We start from the raw sequence: 18,629 nt of genomic DNA, 5'->3' as shown, positions 1-18,629 counted from the left end.
TTCATGAACTGTACCAAGCCATCAGTGAACAACAAACAGCACATCCAGATGGTTTCACCATTCTCTACACCCATGACTGTAGTCCAGCCCACTCGGAGAACACCATTATCAAGTTCACCAATGACACAACGGTAGTGGGTCCCATTACAGGGGGGGATGAGTCTGCATACAGAGATGAGGTCCTGAAACTATCAGCGTGGTGTTCAGTGAATAATTTGGCACTGAACACCACAAAAACCAAGGAACTCATCTTTGACTTCAGGAAGAACACTGCAGACCCCGCCCCCCTCTACATCAACGGCGAGGAGGTGGAGAGAGTCAGCTTCTTTAAGTTCCTCGGCACCCTCATATCTGATGACCTGTCCTGGACCCAAAATACAACTGCGGTCATCCGGAAGGCCCAGCGGAGACTCCGTTTCCTGAGGGTGCTGAGGAAGAACAGACTGGAGAGGCAGCGGATGGTGACCTTCTATCGCTCGGCTGTCGAGAGCCTGCTGACATACTGCATGACAGTGTGGTACGCCAGCTGCACTGAAGCAGACAAACAGGCAATTCAGAGGGTCATAAAGTCGGCACAAACAATCATCGGCTGTCCCCTGCCCTCCCTGAAGGACTTACACAACTCCCGTTGCCTCAACAGAGCAAAAAACATTACCAAGGACAGCACACACCCTGGCTTCCACCTGTTCGACTTGCTACTATCAGGCAGGCGCTACAGGTGCATCAGAGCCAGAACAAACAGGCTCAGAGACAGCTTCTTTCCCAAATCTGTCACCCTGTTGAACTCTAACTTATAATAATAATAATTCGCCCCTATACAATATAATGCCCTAATACCCTACTGTGCAATACTTCCCTTCCAGTGCAATACGTCTGTCACTGATTGTTATTTATTACTTCGGTACTCCTGTCTTGCTCTGTATATTGTACACTATTTGTATTTTGTACTTCTATAGTGTTTTGTATATTGTACAGAATTGCTTATTATTTTTATTGGATAGTAGTCTGTTTATTTCAATTGTTAGTTTTTCCTTTATTACCTCTTATGTCCTTTATTTCACCCCATATTTGTTCCCACTACCGCACCTTAAATTGGAGTCTTTAATCTCGTTATATGCAAATATGATGACAATAAAGTTCATTCTATTCTATTCTATTCTATTCTATTCTATTCTTGCCGGAGATTTTAATCATGCTAATCTCAAGACTGTTTTGCCGAAATTTCATCAGCATGTTCACTTCCCAACCAGGGGGGATAACACCTTGGACATGGTCTACACTTCACACAAAGGAGCTTACAAAGCCACTCCCCTCCCCCACATTGGCCTCTCTGACCACGTCACAATTATGCTAACGCCAGCATACAGACAAAGAGTGAAAGCCACCAAACCGGTTCTGAAGCAGATAAGAGTGTGGCCAGAGGGGGCCTTCTCTGCTCCTCAAGACTGCTTCGACACAACAGACTGGGAATTGTTTAAACAAGCAGCCATCCACAATAACAACACAGACATTGAGGAGTACGCAGACACTGTGACCTCCTACATTACCATGTGCATGGATGATGTGACCCACACAAAAAACATTATCATTCGGGCCAACCAGAAGCCATGGTTGACAGGGGAGGTCCACAGGCTGCCGAGAGCCAGAGACAAGGCCTTCAGAGCCGGAGATGGATCTGGCTTAAGAACAGCGCGAGCCAACCTGTCCTGAGGCATCAGAAAAGCAAAACAGGACCACACAAAGAAGATAACCTCCCACTTCAAGGACAGCAGAGATGCACGGAGCCTATGGCAGGGCATACAGGCCATCACGGACTACAAGCCCGGGCCACAGAGCTGCGACAGCGACACCTCTCTGCTCAACAACCTGAACCGCTTCTTTGCACGTTTCGATGCACAAAACCACACCCCCTCTACACGAACAGACCCTGTGCCTGTCTGCCGCCAGCGTAAAGAGAACACTCTCTACCATCAACATCCGGAAAGCAGCAGGCCCAGGCAACATCCCCGGTAGTGTGCCGAAGGATTGTGCAGAGGAGCTGAAGGACGTCTTTACAGACATCTTTAACACCTCCCTGAAGCAAGCCATTGTCCCCACATTCTTCCAAACCGCCACTATCATACCTGTGCCAAAGACATCATCCCCGTCAAGTTTTAACGACTACCGTCCTGTGGCACTGGCATCCATCAAAATGAAAAGCTTCGAACGGTTGGTCATGTCACATATCAAATCCATCCTCCCCCCACCTTGGACCCATTCCATGTTTGCAAACCGAGCCAGATGATCTACAGAGGATACAATCTGCTCTGCCCTCCACCCAGCCCTCACCCGCCTGGATCAGAAACACTCATATGTGAGAATGCTGTTCATAGATTTCAGTTCAGCATTCGACACCATAAAACCACAACAACTCACCTGCAAACTTGGCAAACTGGGCCTCAGCATCTCACTCTGCAATTGGCTGCTCGACTTCCTTAGTCAGAGGCCACAAGCAGTACGTGTTGGTAACAACACCTCAAGCACCATCACCCTGAGCACAGGGGCCCCACAAGGCTGTGTGCTTAGTCCTCTGCTCTTCACTCTACTGACACATGACTGCACACCAACCTACAGCTCCAACCACCTCGTTAAGTTTGCGGACGACACAACTCTGGTGGGTCTCGTCACCAAGGGGGATGAGACTCTCTACAGGAAAGAGGTGGACCTCCTGACCACGTGGTTCAAGGACAACAATCTCTTGCTGAATGTCAGCAAAACAAAAAAGATGGTTGTCAATTTCCAGAGAGGTCACACTCAACACCTGCCGCTGACCATCGGTGGTGCTGCAGTGGAGAGAGTAAGGAGCACCAAATTCCTGGGGGGAGGACCTGTCATGGACCACCAACACCGCATCACTGGTGAAGAAGGCCCCAACAGCGCCTTTACTTCCTGCGAAAACTAAAGCGGGCAAGTGCTCCACCACCCATCCTGACCACTTTTTACAGAGGCACCCTTGAAAGCATCCTTTCTAGCTGCATCACTGTGTGGGGCGGGAGCTACACTCAACACAACAGAAGAGACCTGCAGCGCATCGTGAAAACAGCTGGGAAAATCATTGGTGCACCACCCCCATCTCTTCAGGACTTGAACACCACCCGCCTCACCCGCAAAGCACTCACAATTGTGAGTGACGCAAGCCACCCCGCACACAACCTGTTCAGCCTCCTTCCCCCTGGAAGAAGATACAAGAGCCTCCGCTCTCGCACCACCAGACTCACCAACAGGCTGTTAGGCTGCTGAACTCCCCCCCCCCCAACCTGAACTCTAAACCCCATGACCCACAGAAAAATGACTATGCAAAATTGCACACATCTGCTGCTATATCACAAGTATTTGCACTACTGATGAAACACTCATTGTTTACAGCCATATCCTATTTAAAAACAACAGGAACTATATATATTGTCACTTTAATAGGTAGACATATTCACGTTGCACTTTACTGTTGTGTTTTCTTTTCTGTTTGTCTACGCACTGGAGAGTGAGAAACAAAATTTCGATTCCTTTGTATGTCTTTACATGTAAAGAAATTGACAAATAAAGCTGACTTGACTTGAAATACTGAGAAGAGACTTGCGGTTAGTCAGCAGCCAGTTGAGCCTCACCATTGATTGCGCAATGACTCGGATAACTGCTGGCTGCTGTGCAGTGAGACCGTATTGCTATATGAATTATATTATACATTTTTCCATAGTTTAGTTAGCTGAGGTATATAATGTACAGTGTATTTTGTCAACAGCTGTATGTGTTAACGTATATCTTGTGCTGGGCAATCATAAAACGGCTGCGAAGACGCACTGTGTGAGGCAACTGTTCCCCCGCCTCATGGCGATAGAGGGCGCTAGTGATCCCAGGGATCATTCTTGTGATTACTCAGCTGCAGAATAAGTGACAACAAGGTACAGTTAGCAAGTCAAGTGCAGCGGCAGCGATCGTTTAATTTTTTAGCTCTCCCCTGGACTTTTAACATGGATGATTACATATCTAAAATAAAACAGTTTTCTAATCGAAGCAGGAGGTAATAATTAAAGGAAGACCAACGCCGGAGCTAAAAGGTTTGCTTCAGACAGTGATCTCCATCAAGACAGAGAGACTTTTAAAACTGAAGAAAGATAAGGAAGACTCCTACAAACAAGTTATCGATGCTTTTATTCAAAAGGAGCGGCGCAGGGACTTCATTTATAAGTAAAGGTAAGACCATAATAACGATTTTTTTTATTTTATTAAATGTGCTTTTTTGTATGTGTAAAGAATGCTGGTCTGAGCTTTTAAACATAACCTGTTAACTGCTGCCAACCAAATGGTGAATAAGATACTCTTTAGGGTTCATATGTTTATAAATCTGACTTTGATGAAGTCAGTGCCTCACATTACGCCTGTACTGGATATACCTTTATATACATATATACATACATATATACCTGTACTGGCTCACCTGCACTGGCTTCCTGTGCACTTAAGATGTGACTTTAAGGTTTTACTACTTACGTATAAAATACTACACGGTCTAGCTCCATCCTATCTTGCCGATTGTATTGTACCATATGTCCCGGCAAGAAATCTGCCTTCAAAGGACTCCGGCTTATTAGTGATTCCCAAAGCCCCAAAAAAGTCTGCGGGCTATAGAGCTTTTTCCGTTCGGGCTCCAGTACTCTGGAATGCCCTCCCGGTAACAGTTCGAGATGCCACCTCAGTAGAAGCATTTAAGTCTCACCTTAAAACTCATTTGTGTACTCTAACCTTTAAATAGACCTCCTTTTTTAGACTAGTTGATCTGCCGTTTCTTTTCTTTTTCTCCTATGTCCCCCCCTCCCTTGTGGAGGGGGTCCGGTCCGATGGCCATGGATGAAGTACTGGATGTCCAGAGTCGGGACCCAGGATGGACCGCTCGTCGGGACCCAGGATGGACCGCTCGCCTGTGAATCGGTTGGGGACATCTCTACGATGCTGATCAGACTCCGCTTGGGATGGTTTCCTGTGGACGGGACTCTCGCTGCTGTCTTGGATCCGCTTTGAACTGAACTCTCGCGGCTGTGTTGGATCCACTGGATTGAACTTTCACAGTATCATGTTAGACCCGTTCGACATCCATTGCTTTCGGTCCCCTAGAGGGGAGGGGGCACATTTGAGGTCCTCTCCAAGGTTCTCATAGTCATCATTGTCACTGGCGTCCCACTGCGTGTGAGTTTTTCTTGCCCTTATGTGGGTTCTTCCGAGGATGTCGTAGTCGTAGTTGTTTGTACAGTTCTTTGAGACATTTGTGATTTAGAGCTATATATATAAACATTGATTGATTGACTCCTAGCTCTGGTTCACCGTGTTGTCCTCCTGGTCGTGAGGAGATTTGGGCAGCAGGCAGTTGAAAGGGAAGGAGGGTGACATCGTAAGGAGCCAAATGCTGTGGTAGTGGAATGTCTCTCTTTGGTCTGACAGAGGGCTGCTGATCAGCAGGTGATGACTCCATAGTGTCTGATGGTGGAACTCTCTCCGGCTCGAAGGACCAATGTAAGGAAGGGATAGTAGTTCTTTTAGAGTTGGGACACGATGGACAGATTCCGGCCAGAGAATCATTTAATCGTTGCTGAAAGGTAGATGTGAATGTGTGTGTTTGTGTGTGGTATTTAGTCGTCAAGGCACACAATGCTGGCTGCCACCATTCATCGAAAACGGGCTATACTGACAAAGACCTGCTTAAAAGGGGAAATGACGTCACATATTGACTTTACAACTTAAAGACCTACTGAAAGCCACTACTAACCACCACGCAGTCGGATAGTTTATATATCAATGATGAAATAGTATCGTGTTGACACATTGCAAAACTGTATTGACACTGTGTCACTAAATACTGACATCTGCTGGACATTAAAAATCCCTACATGCAACCTGTGGACCGACTCAACTGACACTGATTTTATGACCTTGTGCGGTGGTTCTCAAATGGGGGTACTTGAAGGTATGCCAAGGGGTACGTGAGATTTCTTACGTACGGGCGGTTTAGCTCGGTTGGTAGAGTGGCCGTGCCAGCAACTTGAGGGTTGCAGGTTCGATTCCCGCTTGTGCCGTCCTAGTCACTGCCGTTGTGTCCTTGGGCAAGACACTTTACCCACCTGCTCCCAGTGCCACCCACACTGGTTTAAATGTAACTTAGATATTGGGTTTCACTATGTAAAGCGCTTTGAGTCACTAGAGAAAAAGCGCTATATAAATATAATTCACTTCACTATTAACATTGCAACACATGCAGATACGGCCTTTTTAGTTGACTAAATTGCAATTTTAAATTCCCCACGAGGTATAATGTTAAAAACGCTGCGGAATGATGTTGACGTGCTGTGAAGTTATTGGTTGGAGCGGAAATCTCCCGTCCAAAGGCAAAACCCAGTAACTCAATTTTGGTCAAAACTGAGCTGATAATAATTTTGGAGCTCCTAGGTGATATGCTTTACATCAGGGGTAGGGAACCTATGGTTCGGGAGCCAGATGTGGCTCTTTTGATGACAGCATCTGGCTCTCGGATAAATCTGAACTAACGTTGCTTAACACGATAAGTAATGAATACATCCACTTGTAATCACAGTGTTAAAAATAATGTTCAAAATATAAAACATTCTCATGCTTTTTTAATCCATTCATCCGTTTTCTACTGCACCTGTTCAAAAAGTAGCGTTAATGGTAAGAAGTTATTTATTTATTATTGGTTAGTGCGGGGCTTGCCCTCCTGGGGGTTCTTCAGACCACCAAGCACCGACATGAGAACCTGTTTCAGGGTTTAAATATTGTTTTATTTTGATTTCCAGCAATTGTCTTTTTGTCTTTCGTTTTCGCTCGCGCTCTGGCTCCAGCCCCAACTCCGTCTCTCCTCCCGGCTGCTGCTTATAACAGAGCGACAGGGATAAGAAGGCCCAGGTGGGCCATTATACGCACCTGTCGCTGATTTCGAGGCCGGTCCTGGCACACACGAGTTCACTGAAGGCCGGCAGGCCACGCCCCCTCCTCAGTTAGCTTCAGAATAACAATGCCATTACAAAGAATAAGAGCCCTATTATACTCTAGAAATGTTGGTCTTACTTAAAAATGCCCGCGTTTAGTTGTGTTCAGTGTTAAAAAAATATTATTAGGCTCTTACAGAAATAAATGTTAAAATATTTGGCTTTTTGGCTCTCTCAGCCAAAAAGGTTCCCGACCCCTGCTTTACATTAGTGTATGCGATATTGTAATTTGTTCCGTAAGTAAGCTGTTACGCGCATGGCAGGACCTAGCAACTACCACATAACCGCGTGGATACAACAGAAAAACCTAGTATCTCAAAGGACCAATCGGAGCTTCTTTGTCAGTCGCCTTATTGTCTTTAATGAGACATTTGCACGAATGGGGGCCGACGGTCAACCTGATTATGTGATATTGTATCGGTTGGGGACATCTCCACGCTGCTGATCCGCCTCCGCTTGAGATGGTCTCCTGTGGACGGGACTCTCGCTGCTGTCTTGGATCCGCTTGAACTGAACTCTCGCGGCTGTGTTGGAGCCACTATGGATTGAACTTTCACAGTATCATGTTAGACCCGCTCGACATCCATTGCTTTCGGTCCCCTGGAAGGGGGGGGGTTGCCCACATCTGAGGTCCTCTCCAAGGTTTCTCTTAGTCAGCATTGTCACTGGCGTCCCACTGGATGTGAATTCTCCCTGCCCACTGGGTGTGAGTTTTCCTTGCCCTTTTGTGGGTTCTTCCGAGGATGTTGTAGTCGTAATGATTTGTGCAGTCCTTTGAGACATTTGTGATTTGGGGCTATATAAATAAACATTGATTGATTGATTGATATTATGGCACGAGGGGATATTTGGAAGATTGGCCCAGGACGTTGCAAGCACCTTCATTAAATGTATTGTTCTTGATTCTTCCCCTTGCATACTCTTTTGGGCAGATAACTGTGGAGGTCAAAATAAAAACTGGACTCTTGCCCAATGTGCAAACGCAGAATGGGGCCCACCCGAGATTGTGATCAAATATCTGGAGAAAGGGCACACGTTCATGAGAGCAGATTCAATCCATGGCTCAATCGGCAAGAAAATGAAAGCTCAAGAAAACATTTATACGTTTGATGACTTTGTAAATCTTTGTAAGACAGCATCAAGACAGATTGGTTTTCCTTTGTTTTCTCAAAATCAGCTAGAAGTGAGTTACTAGGTTTTGCCTTTGGACGGGTTGAAATGTTCTCCCAGCACCACCCACGGCTAAAAGCAGTCTGTTTTTAATCGCATAATTACACAGTATTTTGGACATCTGTGTAGGTGAATCTTTTGCAATTTGTTCAATTAATAATGGAGACGTCAAAGAAGAATACTGTTGGTGGAAAGCGGTGGATTGCAGCTGCCTTTAGCAACCGAGACCCAGCCTGTGTTTCTTTGTTTGTTGTGAAGCTTTAGCAAATATGTTTCTCTACCACATGTATACCAGCAGGTTTTTTGGATGACAAAATTGTGATATTAAGTCGGCTCTTAACGGAGACTTCAGCGGAGGTAGCGTCCTCCTGCAGCAACTGTCTTCAAAAAGGCAGCTGTGATAATGGCTCCTCAATTGGCTTCTCTCAGAGACACTGGCGGTCATCGCAGCCTTCCGACTTTCAGGTGTGACTTTATAATCTCACTAAAACACTATTAACACAATAAGCAGATAAGAGATTTTCCATAATGATCCTAAGATCTAAATCACTCCCACTGCGGTCACCTTTTTTTTTTTTTTTCCTAGTGCTTCACTCTAACTTTCCTCATCCACAAATCTATCATCCTCGCTCAAATTAATGGGGATTCGTCACTTTCTGGGTCCGAATCACTCTTGCTGCTGGTGGCTATGATTATAAGCAATGTGAGGATGTGAGGAGCCCTACAACCCGTGATGTCACACGCATATCGTCTGCTACTTCCGGTACAGGCAAGGCTTTTTTATTAGTGACCAAAAGTTGCGAACTTTATCGTCGATGTTTTCTGCTAAATCCTTTCAGCAAAAATATGGCAATATCGCGAAATGATTAAGAATAAAAAAGAGAATGGACCTGCTATCCCCGTTTGAATAAGAAAATCTAATTTCAGTAGGCCTGCAAAGGCACATGAACATTACAGAACTGATTTATGGCACATTATTGGCTTTCGTACAAGGGGAGTCAAACTCCGCTACTTGGAAAAAAATAAATTTCCACGTGGGCCAGAGGGGTAAAATCATGGCAAGATACCTTAAAAATACAACTATGACAACTTCAGATTGTTTTCTTTATTTTACTTTGGCCCAAAACAGAACAAACACATTCTGTATTACAAATAATCATCCTGACAAAACACTTCAAGTTAGTTAAACATTTAGAGGAAACAAAGGGTGCATTTTCAGAAACACCTTGAAGAACACAATGACCTTAGACTTAATCGCAGTCTTTGTACAAAGCAATTAAACTTTAAGTGACAGCCCATCTAGAGTTGAACAAAAAACTAAATAAAGCATGAATAAAAGCTATTTTAAGAATCAACTACCTCATTTGTCATTTCCACATATTAATCCTGTGCTAACTCAACAAACCATACACACTGAGGTAGAAACTATTCAAGAGTGTTGAGTTACTTCCTGTCTTCTAGACATAATGTGTATTGACAGAAAAATAAAAGCAGTGCAATGTGTGAACAATTTCAACAAAGCCCAAATAAAAAGTTGAAAGAGTGACAGTATTGCAGTAAATCACACACTGTTCACTTTCTTTACATTTGCACAGAAGACAATCATTTTCACAGAACTATATCAGTGTGCAGTGTCTCATGCTGCATTTGAAGTGGGGTTACTGATTGATTATTTTACTCCTCTTTTACGTTGGCTGGAGGGGGAGGAGTCACAGCCCCGCTTTACCGTGTACATCTTGCTTGGTATACTTGCTCGCATCGGTATAAACTATTTGCTTGCCTCACAGAATTGCTATTGCGACATCCAGTGGACACAATTAGAAAAGCAGTTTCTTTCATTAAAAAATGCAGCTGAATTTTACACTTTGCAAACTCAACTCGGGGGCCGGATTGAACCTGTTATGCCCGAATGTCGAGGGATGTTGGGGGTTGGGTTGTGGGTGTTGGGGGTTAATTGTTCATATGTCTCTGATTTGCACATCAATCAGTCTGAGGAGCAAAAGTTGGCAGTTTGTCATGCAAACAGTTACCCAGCATCACTTATGCATCAACTTCAGTTTTGATACATCTCAACTTCACCGTGACAAACGGTGTAGTGCAGGTTTTTGAGCGTGCACAAACTTGACACATGAGGCCCCAGGTCCCTGGACTGAAGAAGGAGTAACCAAGCACTTGAAGCATCATCTATCTTACTGTTCAGGAAGGTTTCAGATACAGAGAAGACATGGGGTCATGAGTGGATAAGATTATACTCCAAATAATCCAAGTTTGTATGAATACCTCAGATATTTGTGAAAGAAGCAGTGAGGAGGTCCTGGGTAGGGTGGATGTCGCCACATATGAGCAACATACCACAAACTAAACAGCTGATTGGTTATTTTCCCTTGTGTGTTCTCATGTGTTTTACTGCGCCTGCATTATGTGGGAACCTCTTACAGCACACTGAACAACTAAATGGTTTTTCACCTGTGTGTGTTCTCATGTGTTGACTCAAAAGTCTCTTCATAGAAAAGTTTTCACCACAAATCGAACAGTTAAATGGTTTTGTGTGTGTTCTAAGGTGTTGAGTCAAAGAAGTATTTCCAGAAAAGATTTTGCCACAAACCGAACAATCAAATTTGTTTTCACCTGTGTGTGTTCTCATGTGTTGAGTCAAATGGCAATTTTGAGAAAAGCTTTTGCCACAAACTAAACATTTAAATGGTTTCTCACCTGTGTGTGTTCTCATGTGTTGAGTCAAACGGCAATTTTGATAAAAACCTTTGCCACAAACTGAGCAATCAAATAGTTTTTCACCTGTGTGTGTTCTCATGTGTTCAGTCAAATTGCTATTGTGAGAAAAGCTTTTGCCACAAACTGAACAATTAAATGGTTTTTCACCTGTGTGTGTTATCATGTGTTGAGTCAAATTGATATTTTGAGAAAAGCTTTTGCCACAAACTGAACAATTAAATGCTTTTTCACCTGTGTGTGTTTTCATGTGTTGAGTCAAATGTGCATTTTGAGAAAAGCTTTTGCCACAAACTGAACAATTAAATGGTTTTTCACCTGTGTGTGTTATCATGTGTTGAGTCAAATGGGCATTTTGAGAAAAGCTTTTGCCACAAACTGAACAATTAAATGGTTTTTCACCTGTGTGTGTTTTCATGTGTTGAGTCAAAGAGTTATTTTGAGAAAAGCTTTTTCCACAAACTGAACAAATAAAAGGTTTTTCACCTGTGTGTGTTCTCATGTGTTGAGTCAAAGAGTTATTTCGAGAAAAGCTTTTGTCACAAACTGAACACTTAAATGTTTTTTTGCCCATATGTGTTCTCATGTGTTGAGTCAAATGGCTCTTTTTCGTAAAACTTTCACCACAAACTGAGCAGCTCAAACATGTTTCACCTCTCTTCTTTGAAGAGCATTCAGAGTGTTTGTTGTCAGTGTGAGTCCTCATATCACCTTCACAGTCTGTATCGCTGCTCAAAGGTTCTTCAACCTCGTCTTCAGCCTCACTATCTGATAGTGGAGCTAAGAGGTTGTCTACTTGTGGTTTCTCTTCATCATCTTCAGTCTTCACAGAGACAACAGTCAGTGGAAACATGGTGTAATCAGCTTCCTCTCGTCCTAGAAGACACTCTCCCTCCTGAGCAATGCAGAGTTTCTCCTCTTCTTTTTTAATGCAGGGTGGTTGTGGAGTCTCCTGCTTCAAAGTGGAGCTCCCCCCTGACTGAGGGGAAACCTCTTCTGGATTCAGCTGCTGGATGTCTGCAAAACACAAACAACAAAAACACACTTTGTTCTATGTACATATGTATGTGTGTGTAGTAGGGTTGTACAGTATACTGCTACTAATAAAGTATCGTGGTACTAATCAATTGAAATCGGTACTATACCACCTTTGAAAACTACCGGAACCGTTCTTTCATCTGAATGCCGCTGTGTGGCGGTGACTACAGAGCCGAGGCGCATGATGTTGAGTGTGTCAAAACGCACACACAAAGTGCATACAAGCAATAACATCGTGGAGAGGAAGAAAGGCAACAAAGGACAATTCTACTGGTTAATAAAGAGGGTGTGTGAAGTGCAATATGGAGGTATTTGGGCTTCTAAACTAACAATAAAGGTGACACTTTCAACAGGAAACTGTGTTTTGTCATTAATAAAAGTGGTTTACCTGCTACATGACGTGTCTCTGTACAGTTATCCATAGTTTTGTTTTTAGTACTTAATAATTGTATCTTTTTTAAAGGGAAACATTATCACAATTTCAGAAGGGTTAAAACCAATAAAAATCAGTTCCCAGTGGCGTATTTTATTTTTCAAACTTTTTTTCAAAATTTTACCCATCACGCAATATCCCAAAAAACAGCTTCAAAGTGCCTGATTTTCACCATCGTTATATCCACCCGTCCATTTTCCTGTGACGTCACTGCGTGATGCTAATAAAAACAGAAAGATTTAGCAACATTAGCTCGGATTCAGACTCGGATTTCAGCGATTCAACAGATTACGCATGTATTGAAAGGGATGGTTGGAGTGTGGAGGCAGATATCGAAAACGCAATTGAAAAAGAAACTGAAGCTATTGAGCCATATCACGACAGACAGCGGCAACGAGGACGAATTGGGCGATCGCCTTCGAACCAACGATTGCATCTTTTGACCACTGGTGCAACTTGAATCTGTCGATTGGTATGTGTTTGTTTGGCATTAAATGTGGGTGGAAGGAAAGGCTGGATGTAAATATAGCTACAAATGAGGCATAATGATGCAATATGTACATACAGCTAGCCTAAATAGCATGTTAGCATCGATTAGCCTGCAGTCATGCTGTGAGCAAATATGTCTGATTAGCACATAAGTCAATAACATCAACAAAACTCACCTTTGTGATTTCGTTGACTTTATCGTTGGAAATGCATCTGCTTTGAGTGTCGCAGGACATCCACACATCTCTGTGCAATCTCTGTCGTAGCATCGCTATCGTCGGTAAAGTGTGCAGAACAACCGAGGGACTTTCGCATCTTTTGACCACTGGTGCAACTTGAATCTGTCGATTGGTATGTGTTTGTTTGGCATTAAATATGGGTGGAGGGAAAGGCTGGATGCAAATATAGCTAAAAATGAGGCATAATGATGCATTATATACATACAGCTAGCCTAAATAGCCTCTTAGCATCGATTAGCATGTCGTGACCATTGATATGTCTGATTAGCAAACTCCACATAAGTCAACTTGAATCCGTCTCTGTTAGTGTTGTTACACCCTCCGACAACACACCGACGAGGCATGATGTCTCCAAGGTACGGAAAACAGTCGAAAAAACGGAAAATAACAGACCCGATTTGACTTGGTGTGTGTAATGTGTTTGAGAAAATGGCGGATTGTTTCCTGTTGTGACGTCACGGGGGAAAGGTCATTGCTCCGACAGCGAACAATTGAAAGGCGTTTTAATCGCCAAATTCACCCTTTTAGAGTTCGGATATCGGTTAAAAAAACATATGGTCTTTTTTCTGCACCATCAAGGTATATATTGACGCTTACATAGGTCTGGTGATAATGTTCCCCTTTAAAGGGGAACATTATCACGATGACGTCAGAACGGGACGTCACCGAGGTAATACTGCCGCCATTTTCATTTTCTACACATTACACACACGGGTCTCAGCTCTGTTATTTTCCGTTTGTTTGACTATTTTTTGGAACCTTGGAGACATCATGCCTCGTCGGTGTGTTGTCGGAGGGTGTAACAACACTAACAGGGAAGGATTCAAGTTGCACCACTGGCAAGAAATCTCTTGCCAGACCCCCATTGAATGTGCCAGAGTGTCTCCACATTTGACCGGCGATGCTAAGACAGACATGGCACAGAGATGTATGGATAACCTGCAGATGCATTTGCAACGATTAAGTCAACGAAATCACAAAGGTGAGTTTTGTTGATGTTGTTGACTTATGTGCTAATCAGACATATTTGGTCACGGCATGACTGCCAGCTAATCGATGCTAACATGCTACGCTAATCGATGCTAACATGCTATTTACGCTAGGTGTATGTACATTTGAAACTAGATACCCACATTTAATGCGAAACAAACACTTACCAATCGACGGATTTAAGTTGCTCCAGTGTCACAAGATGCGAAAGTCCTGATCGTTTGGTCCGCACATTTTACCGGCGATGCTAATAAGGCAGCCATGCTATGGGCCACTTCATTAGGTACACCCACGCTATGGCCGAATAGCGTCAATAGCTATTCGCTCAATAGCTTCAATTTCTTCTTCAATTTCGTTTTCGCTATCTGCCTCCGTACTCTGACCATCTGTTTCAATACATGTGTAATCTGTCGAATCGCTAAAGCCGCTGAAATCCGAGTCTGAATCCGAGCTAATGTCGCTATATCTTGCTGTGGTAACCGCCATGTTGTTTGTATTGGCAGCACTGTGTGACGTCACAGGGAAATGGACGGTGGATTTACGGATAGCGAAAGTCAGGCACTTCAAAGCTTTTTTTAAGGATATTCCGGGAGGTGTACAATTCTGAAAAAAACTTCGAAAAATAAAACAGGCCACTGGGAACTGATTTTTATTGTTTTTAACCCTTTTGAAATTGTGATAATGTTCCCCTTTAACTTGTTACGGTCTGGTGATGTGGGAGTAACATTGAAAAAAATAAAGGAGAAATGCTTGAGTCAAGTTCGGTGACAATATCGTGTGATGTTGTAATGTGAAATTAAAGGGAAACATTATCATCAGACCTATGTAAGCGTCAATATATACCTTGATGGTGCAGAAAAAAGACCATCTATTTTTTTAACCGATTTCCGAACTCTAAATGGGTGAATTTTGGCGAATTAAACGCCTTTCTGTTTATCACGCTGGAGGCGATGACGTCAGAATGTGACGTCGCCGAGGTAACACACCCACCATTTTCATTTTCAACACATTACAAACACCGGGTCTCAGCTCTGTTATTTTCCGTTTTTTCGACTATTTTTTGGAACCTTGGAGACATCATGCCTGGTGGGTGTGTTGTCGGAGGGTGTAACAACACTAACAGGGAGGGATTCAAGTTGCACCACTGGCCCCAAGATGCCAAAGTGTCTGCCGCCAGACCCCCATTGAATGTGCCAGAGTGTCTCCACATTTGACCGGCGATGACAGACATGGCACAGAGATGTATGGATAACCTGTAGATGCATTTGCAACTATATTACGTTTCCTTCCACCCACATTTAATGTGAAAAAAACACTTACCAATCGACGGATTTAAGTTGCTCCAGTGTCACAAGATGCGAAAGTCCTGATCGTTTGGTCCGCACATTTTACCGGCGATGCTAACGCAGCTATTCGGCCATGCTATGGCTATGAATAGCGTCAATAGCTATTTGCTCAATAGCTTCAGTTTCTTCTTCAATATTTTCATACTCCAACCATCTGTTTCAATACATGCGTAATCTGTTGAATCGCTTAAGTCGCTGAAATCCGAGTTTGAATCCGAGCTAATGTCACTATATCTTGCTGTGGTATTCCCATTGTTTGTTTACATTGGCAGCACTGTGTGACGTCACAGGGAAATGGCCAGTGTCTTCGCAGAGAGACGAAAATAAGGCACTTTAAAGCTTTATTTAGGGATATTCCGAGACCGGTAACATTTTGAAAAAAACTTCAAAAAATACAACAAGCCACTGGGAACTCCCACTTCCAAAGACATGCACCTGGGGATAGGTTGATTGGCAACACTAAATGGTCCCTAGTGTGTGAATGTGAGTGTGAATGTTGTCTGTCTATCTGTGTTGGCCCTGCGATGAGGTGGCGACTTGTCCAGGGTGTACCCCGCCTTCCGCCCGATTGTAGCTGAGATAGGCGCCAGCGCCCCCCGCGACCCCGAAAGGGAATAAGCGGTAGAAAATGGATGGATGGATAACCGTTTTGAAATTGTGATAACGTTCCCCTTTAATAAGTTCAACGTAAGGTCAAAGCAAGTTTAAATTATAATATGTTTATTGACGAAAGGGAACCGGAGGGTGTGTTCCAACTATCGTGGAATCAAACTCCTCAGCCTTCCCCGTAAAGTCTATTCAGGTGTACTGGAGAGGAGGCTACGCCGGATAGTCCAACCTCGGATTCAGAAGGAACGGTGTGGTTTTCGTCCCGGTCGTGGAACTGTGGACCAGCTCTATGCTCTCTGCATGGTCCTTGAGGGTGCATGGGGGTCTACATGGGCTTTGTGGACTTGGAGAAGGCAATCGACCGTGTCCCTTGGGAAGTCCTGTGGGGACTTCCATCCATTTTCTACAGCTTATTCTTTTTTGGGGTCACGGGGGGCGCTGGTGCCTATCTCAGCTACAATCGGGCGGAAGGCAGTGTACACCCTGGACAAGTCACCACCTCATCGCAGAGCCAACTACATAGACAGACAACATTCAGACAACCATTTAGTGTTGCCAATCAACCAGGTGCATGACTCTGGAAGTGGGTGGAAGCCGGAGAACCCGGTGGGAACCCACGCATTCACGGGGAGAACATGCACACTCCACACAGAAAGATCCCGAGCCCGGGATTGACCCCAGGACTACTCAGGACCTTCGTATTGTGAGACAGACGCACTAACCCCTCTACCACCGTGACGCTCATGAAATATTGTCACTAGATTTCATAAATGCTAATTAAATGATGTATTTTACAGAACTAATGGTAATCTCGGAAAGTTGAAACCTATCTTTTAAAGGCAGGACCTGCAGCCAGACAGAGAATACTAGCACATAGTTCATGAAAAACATGTTTTTTTTTGTTATTATCATTGTAAAAGGGCAGAATCACTTATATCAGAAAATTATATCAATACAACATTTCTAACTTGTTTTGATGGGACAGGTGTGACACTGGTGTGGCATAGCTCGGTTGGTAGAGTGGCCGTGCCAGCAACTTGAGGGTTGCAGGTTCGATTCCCGCTTCCGCCATCCTAGTCACTGCCGTTGTTTCCTTGGGCAAGACACTTTACCCACCTGCTCCCAGTGCCACCCACACTGGTTTAAATGTCACTTAGATATTGGGTTTCACTATGTAAAGCGCTTTAAGTCACTTGAGAAAAGCGCTATATAAATATTAAATATTTACAATAAATATATCCACTGAATGCTCAGGGAGTTTGTACGTTTGGGAACAAAAGTCGCAACCTTTTTAAGAAGTGGCATTTGCCAAACATAGGAAAGATAAACTCTTCTGTTTTGCTTAAACAATTGGGACAGCGAGCCAACAACTGTAGGCTGGTCTTCAAAACACGCTGCTAACGAGTCTTCAACACGTCCATTCTTTTCTGCTACTTGACGACACCACAAACTGCACAGAGACTTTGTTCAAATGTGACAAAATACTCGCCTTACCTAACAGAGTTGTTGTTTTGTTTTTAGTTCCTAAATTTGGACTTTTGCGTTCTTTCATCTCCTCTGACGTGAACTCCACTGCCTTCTTCAAGCTAACAATCATGGCGCCTCTTTATTTACGTTCTTCAACTAAATCGGCTAATTTCTCCGCCACATTTTTTTCAGGGCTTGAAATAGTTTTCAAATTTAAAAAAAAGACTCACTCACCTTCATCTTCCGTCTTTATCTCCGTTGGTGATTTGCTGGAATGTTCTCTTTGACATGACGTCACCATCTTAGCATAGCAGTAGTCGTCCATCTTCTATCACGTCTTCAATCTTCACTTCAGGTATCGCTCCAAACTCAATGCACGTTTCGTGGCTTTGGGAAATACGAATCGAGATATTTGTTGCTATATTTGCCGTGAATCATATGACTTTAAGATCGTGAATTCGAAGAATCTCCGAACAAACATAGCATGCGGTCTTTGTCTCTTTGCTGCGCTTCAAGCTCATTTGCGCACGCGCTACAAGCCAGCAACTTCCGTTTCCTTCTCGACACCAGTTGTTTTTCAAAATAAAGGCAGTTTAATCTTGTTTTAAAACAGTGGTAGGGGACCTATGGCCCTCGAGCCAGATGTGGCTCTTTTGATGACTGCGTCTGGCTCTCGGATAAATCTGAGCTGACATTGCTTAACACGATAAGTAATGTATAATTCCACTTGTAATCACAGTGTTAAAAATCCATCCATCCATCCATCCATCATCCTCCGCTTATCTGAGGTCGGGGGCAGCAGCCTAAGCAAGGAAGCCCAGATTTCCCTCTCTCCAGCCACTTCGTCTAGCTCTTCCCGGGGGATCCCGAGGCGTTCCCAGGCCAGCCGGGAGACATAGTCTTCCCAACGTGTCCTGGGTCTTCCCCGTGGCCTCCTACCAGCTGGACATGCCCTAAACACCTCCCTAGGGAGGCGTTCGGGTGGCATCCTGACCAGATGCCCGAACCACCTCATCTGGCTCCTCTCCATGTGGAGGAGCAGCGGCTTTACTTTGAGTTCCTCCCGGATGGCAGAGCTTCTCACCCT

The 18,629-nt window shown here is 44.0% G+C and overlaps 2 protein-coding genes across 2 annotated transcripts in view; one reads left to right on the top strand and one right to left on the bottom strand.

Moving 5' to 3' along the window:
• LOC133548443 (gastrula zinc finger protein XlCGF57.1-like) overlaps positions 1–18,629 on the top strand; it is a 351,444-nt gene that overhangs the window by 141,620 nt on the left and 191,195 nt on the right. The window lies entirely within an intron of this gene.
• LOC133550730 (zinc finger protein OZF-like) lies at positions 9,292–18,099 on the bottom strand. Its single transcript, XM_061896770.1, has 2 exons — positions 17,777–18,099; positions 9,292–11,948 (listed from the first exon to the last, which is right to left on the bottom strand). Exons 1-2 carry the CDS (start codon positions 17,865–17,867, stop codon positions 10,576–10,578), a joined length of 1,464 nt encoding a protein of 487 aa, XP_061752754.1. The 5' UTR covers positions 17,868–18,099; the 3' UTR covers positions 9,292–10,575.

This window comes from Nerophis ophidion, linkage group LG01 (assembly GCF_033978795.1).
Source record: "Nerophis ophidion isolate RoL-2023_Sa linkage group LG01, RoL_Noph_v1.0, whole genome shotgun sequence".
Lineage (NCBI taxonomy): Eukaryota > Metazoa > Chordata > Actinopteri > Syngnathiformes > Syngnathidae > Nerophis > Nerophis ophidion.
The sequence above is the reverse complement of the archived record's forward strand: the minus strand, read 5'-3'. Positions and strand labels throughout refer to the sequence as shown.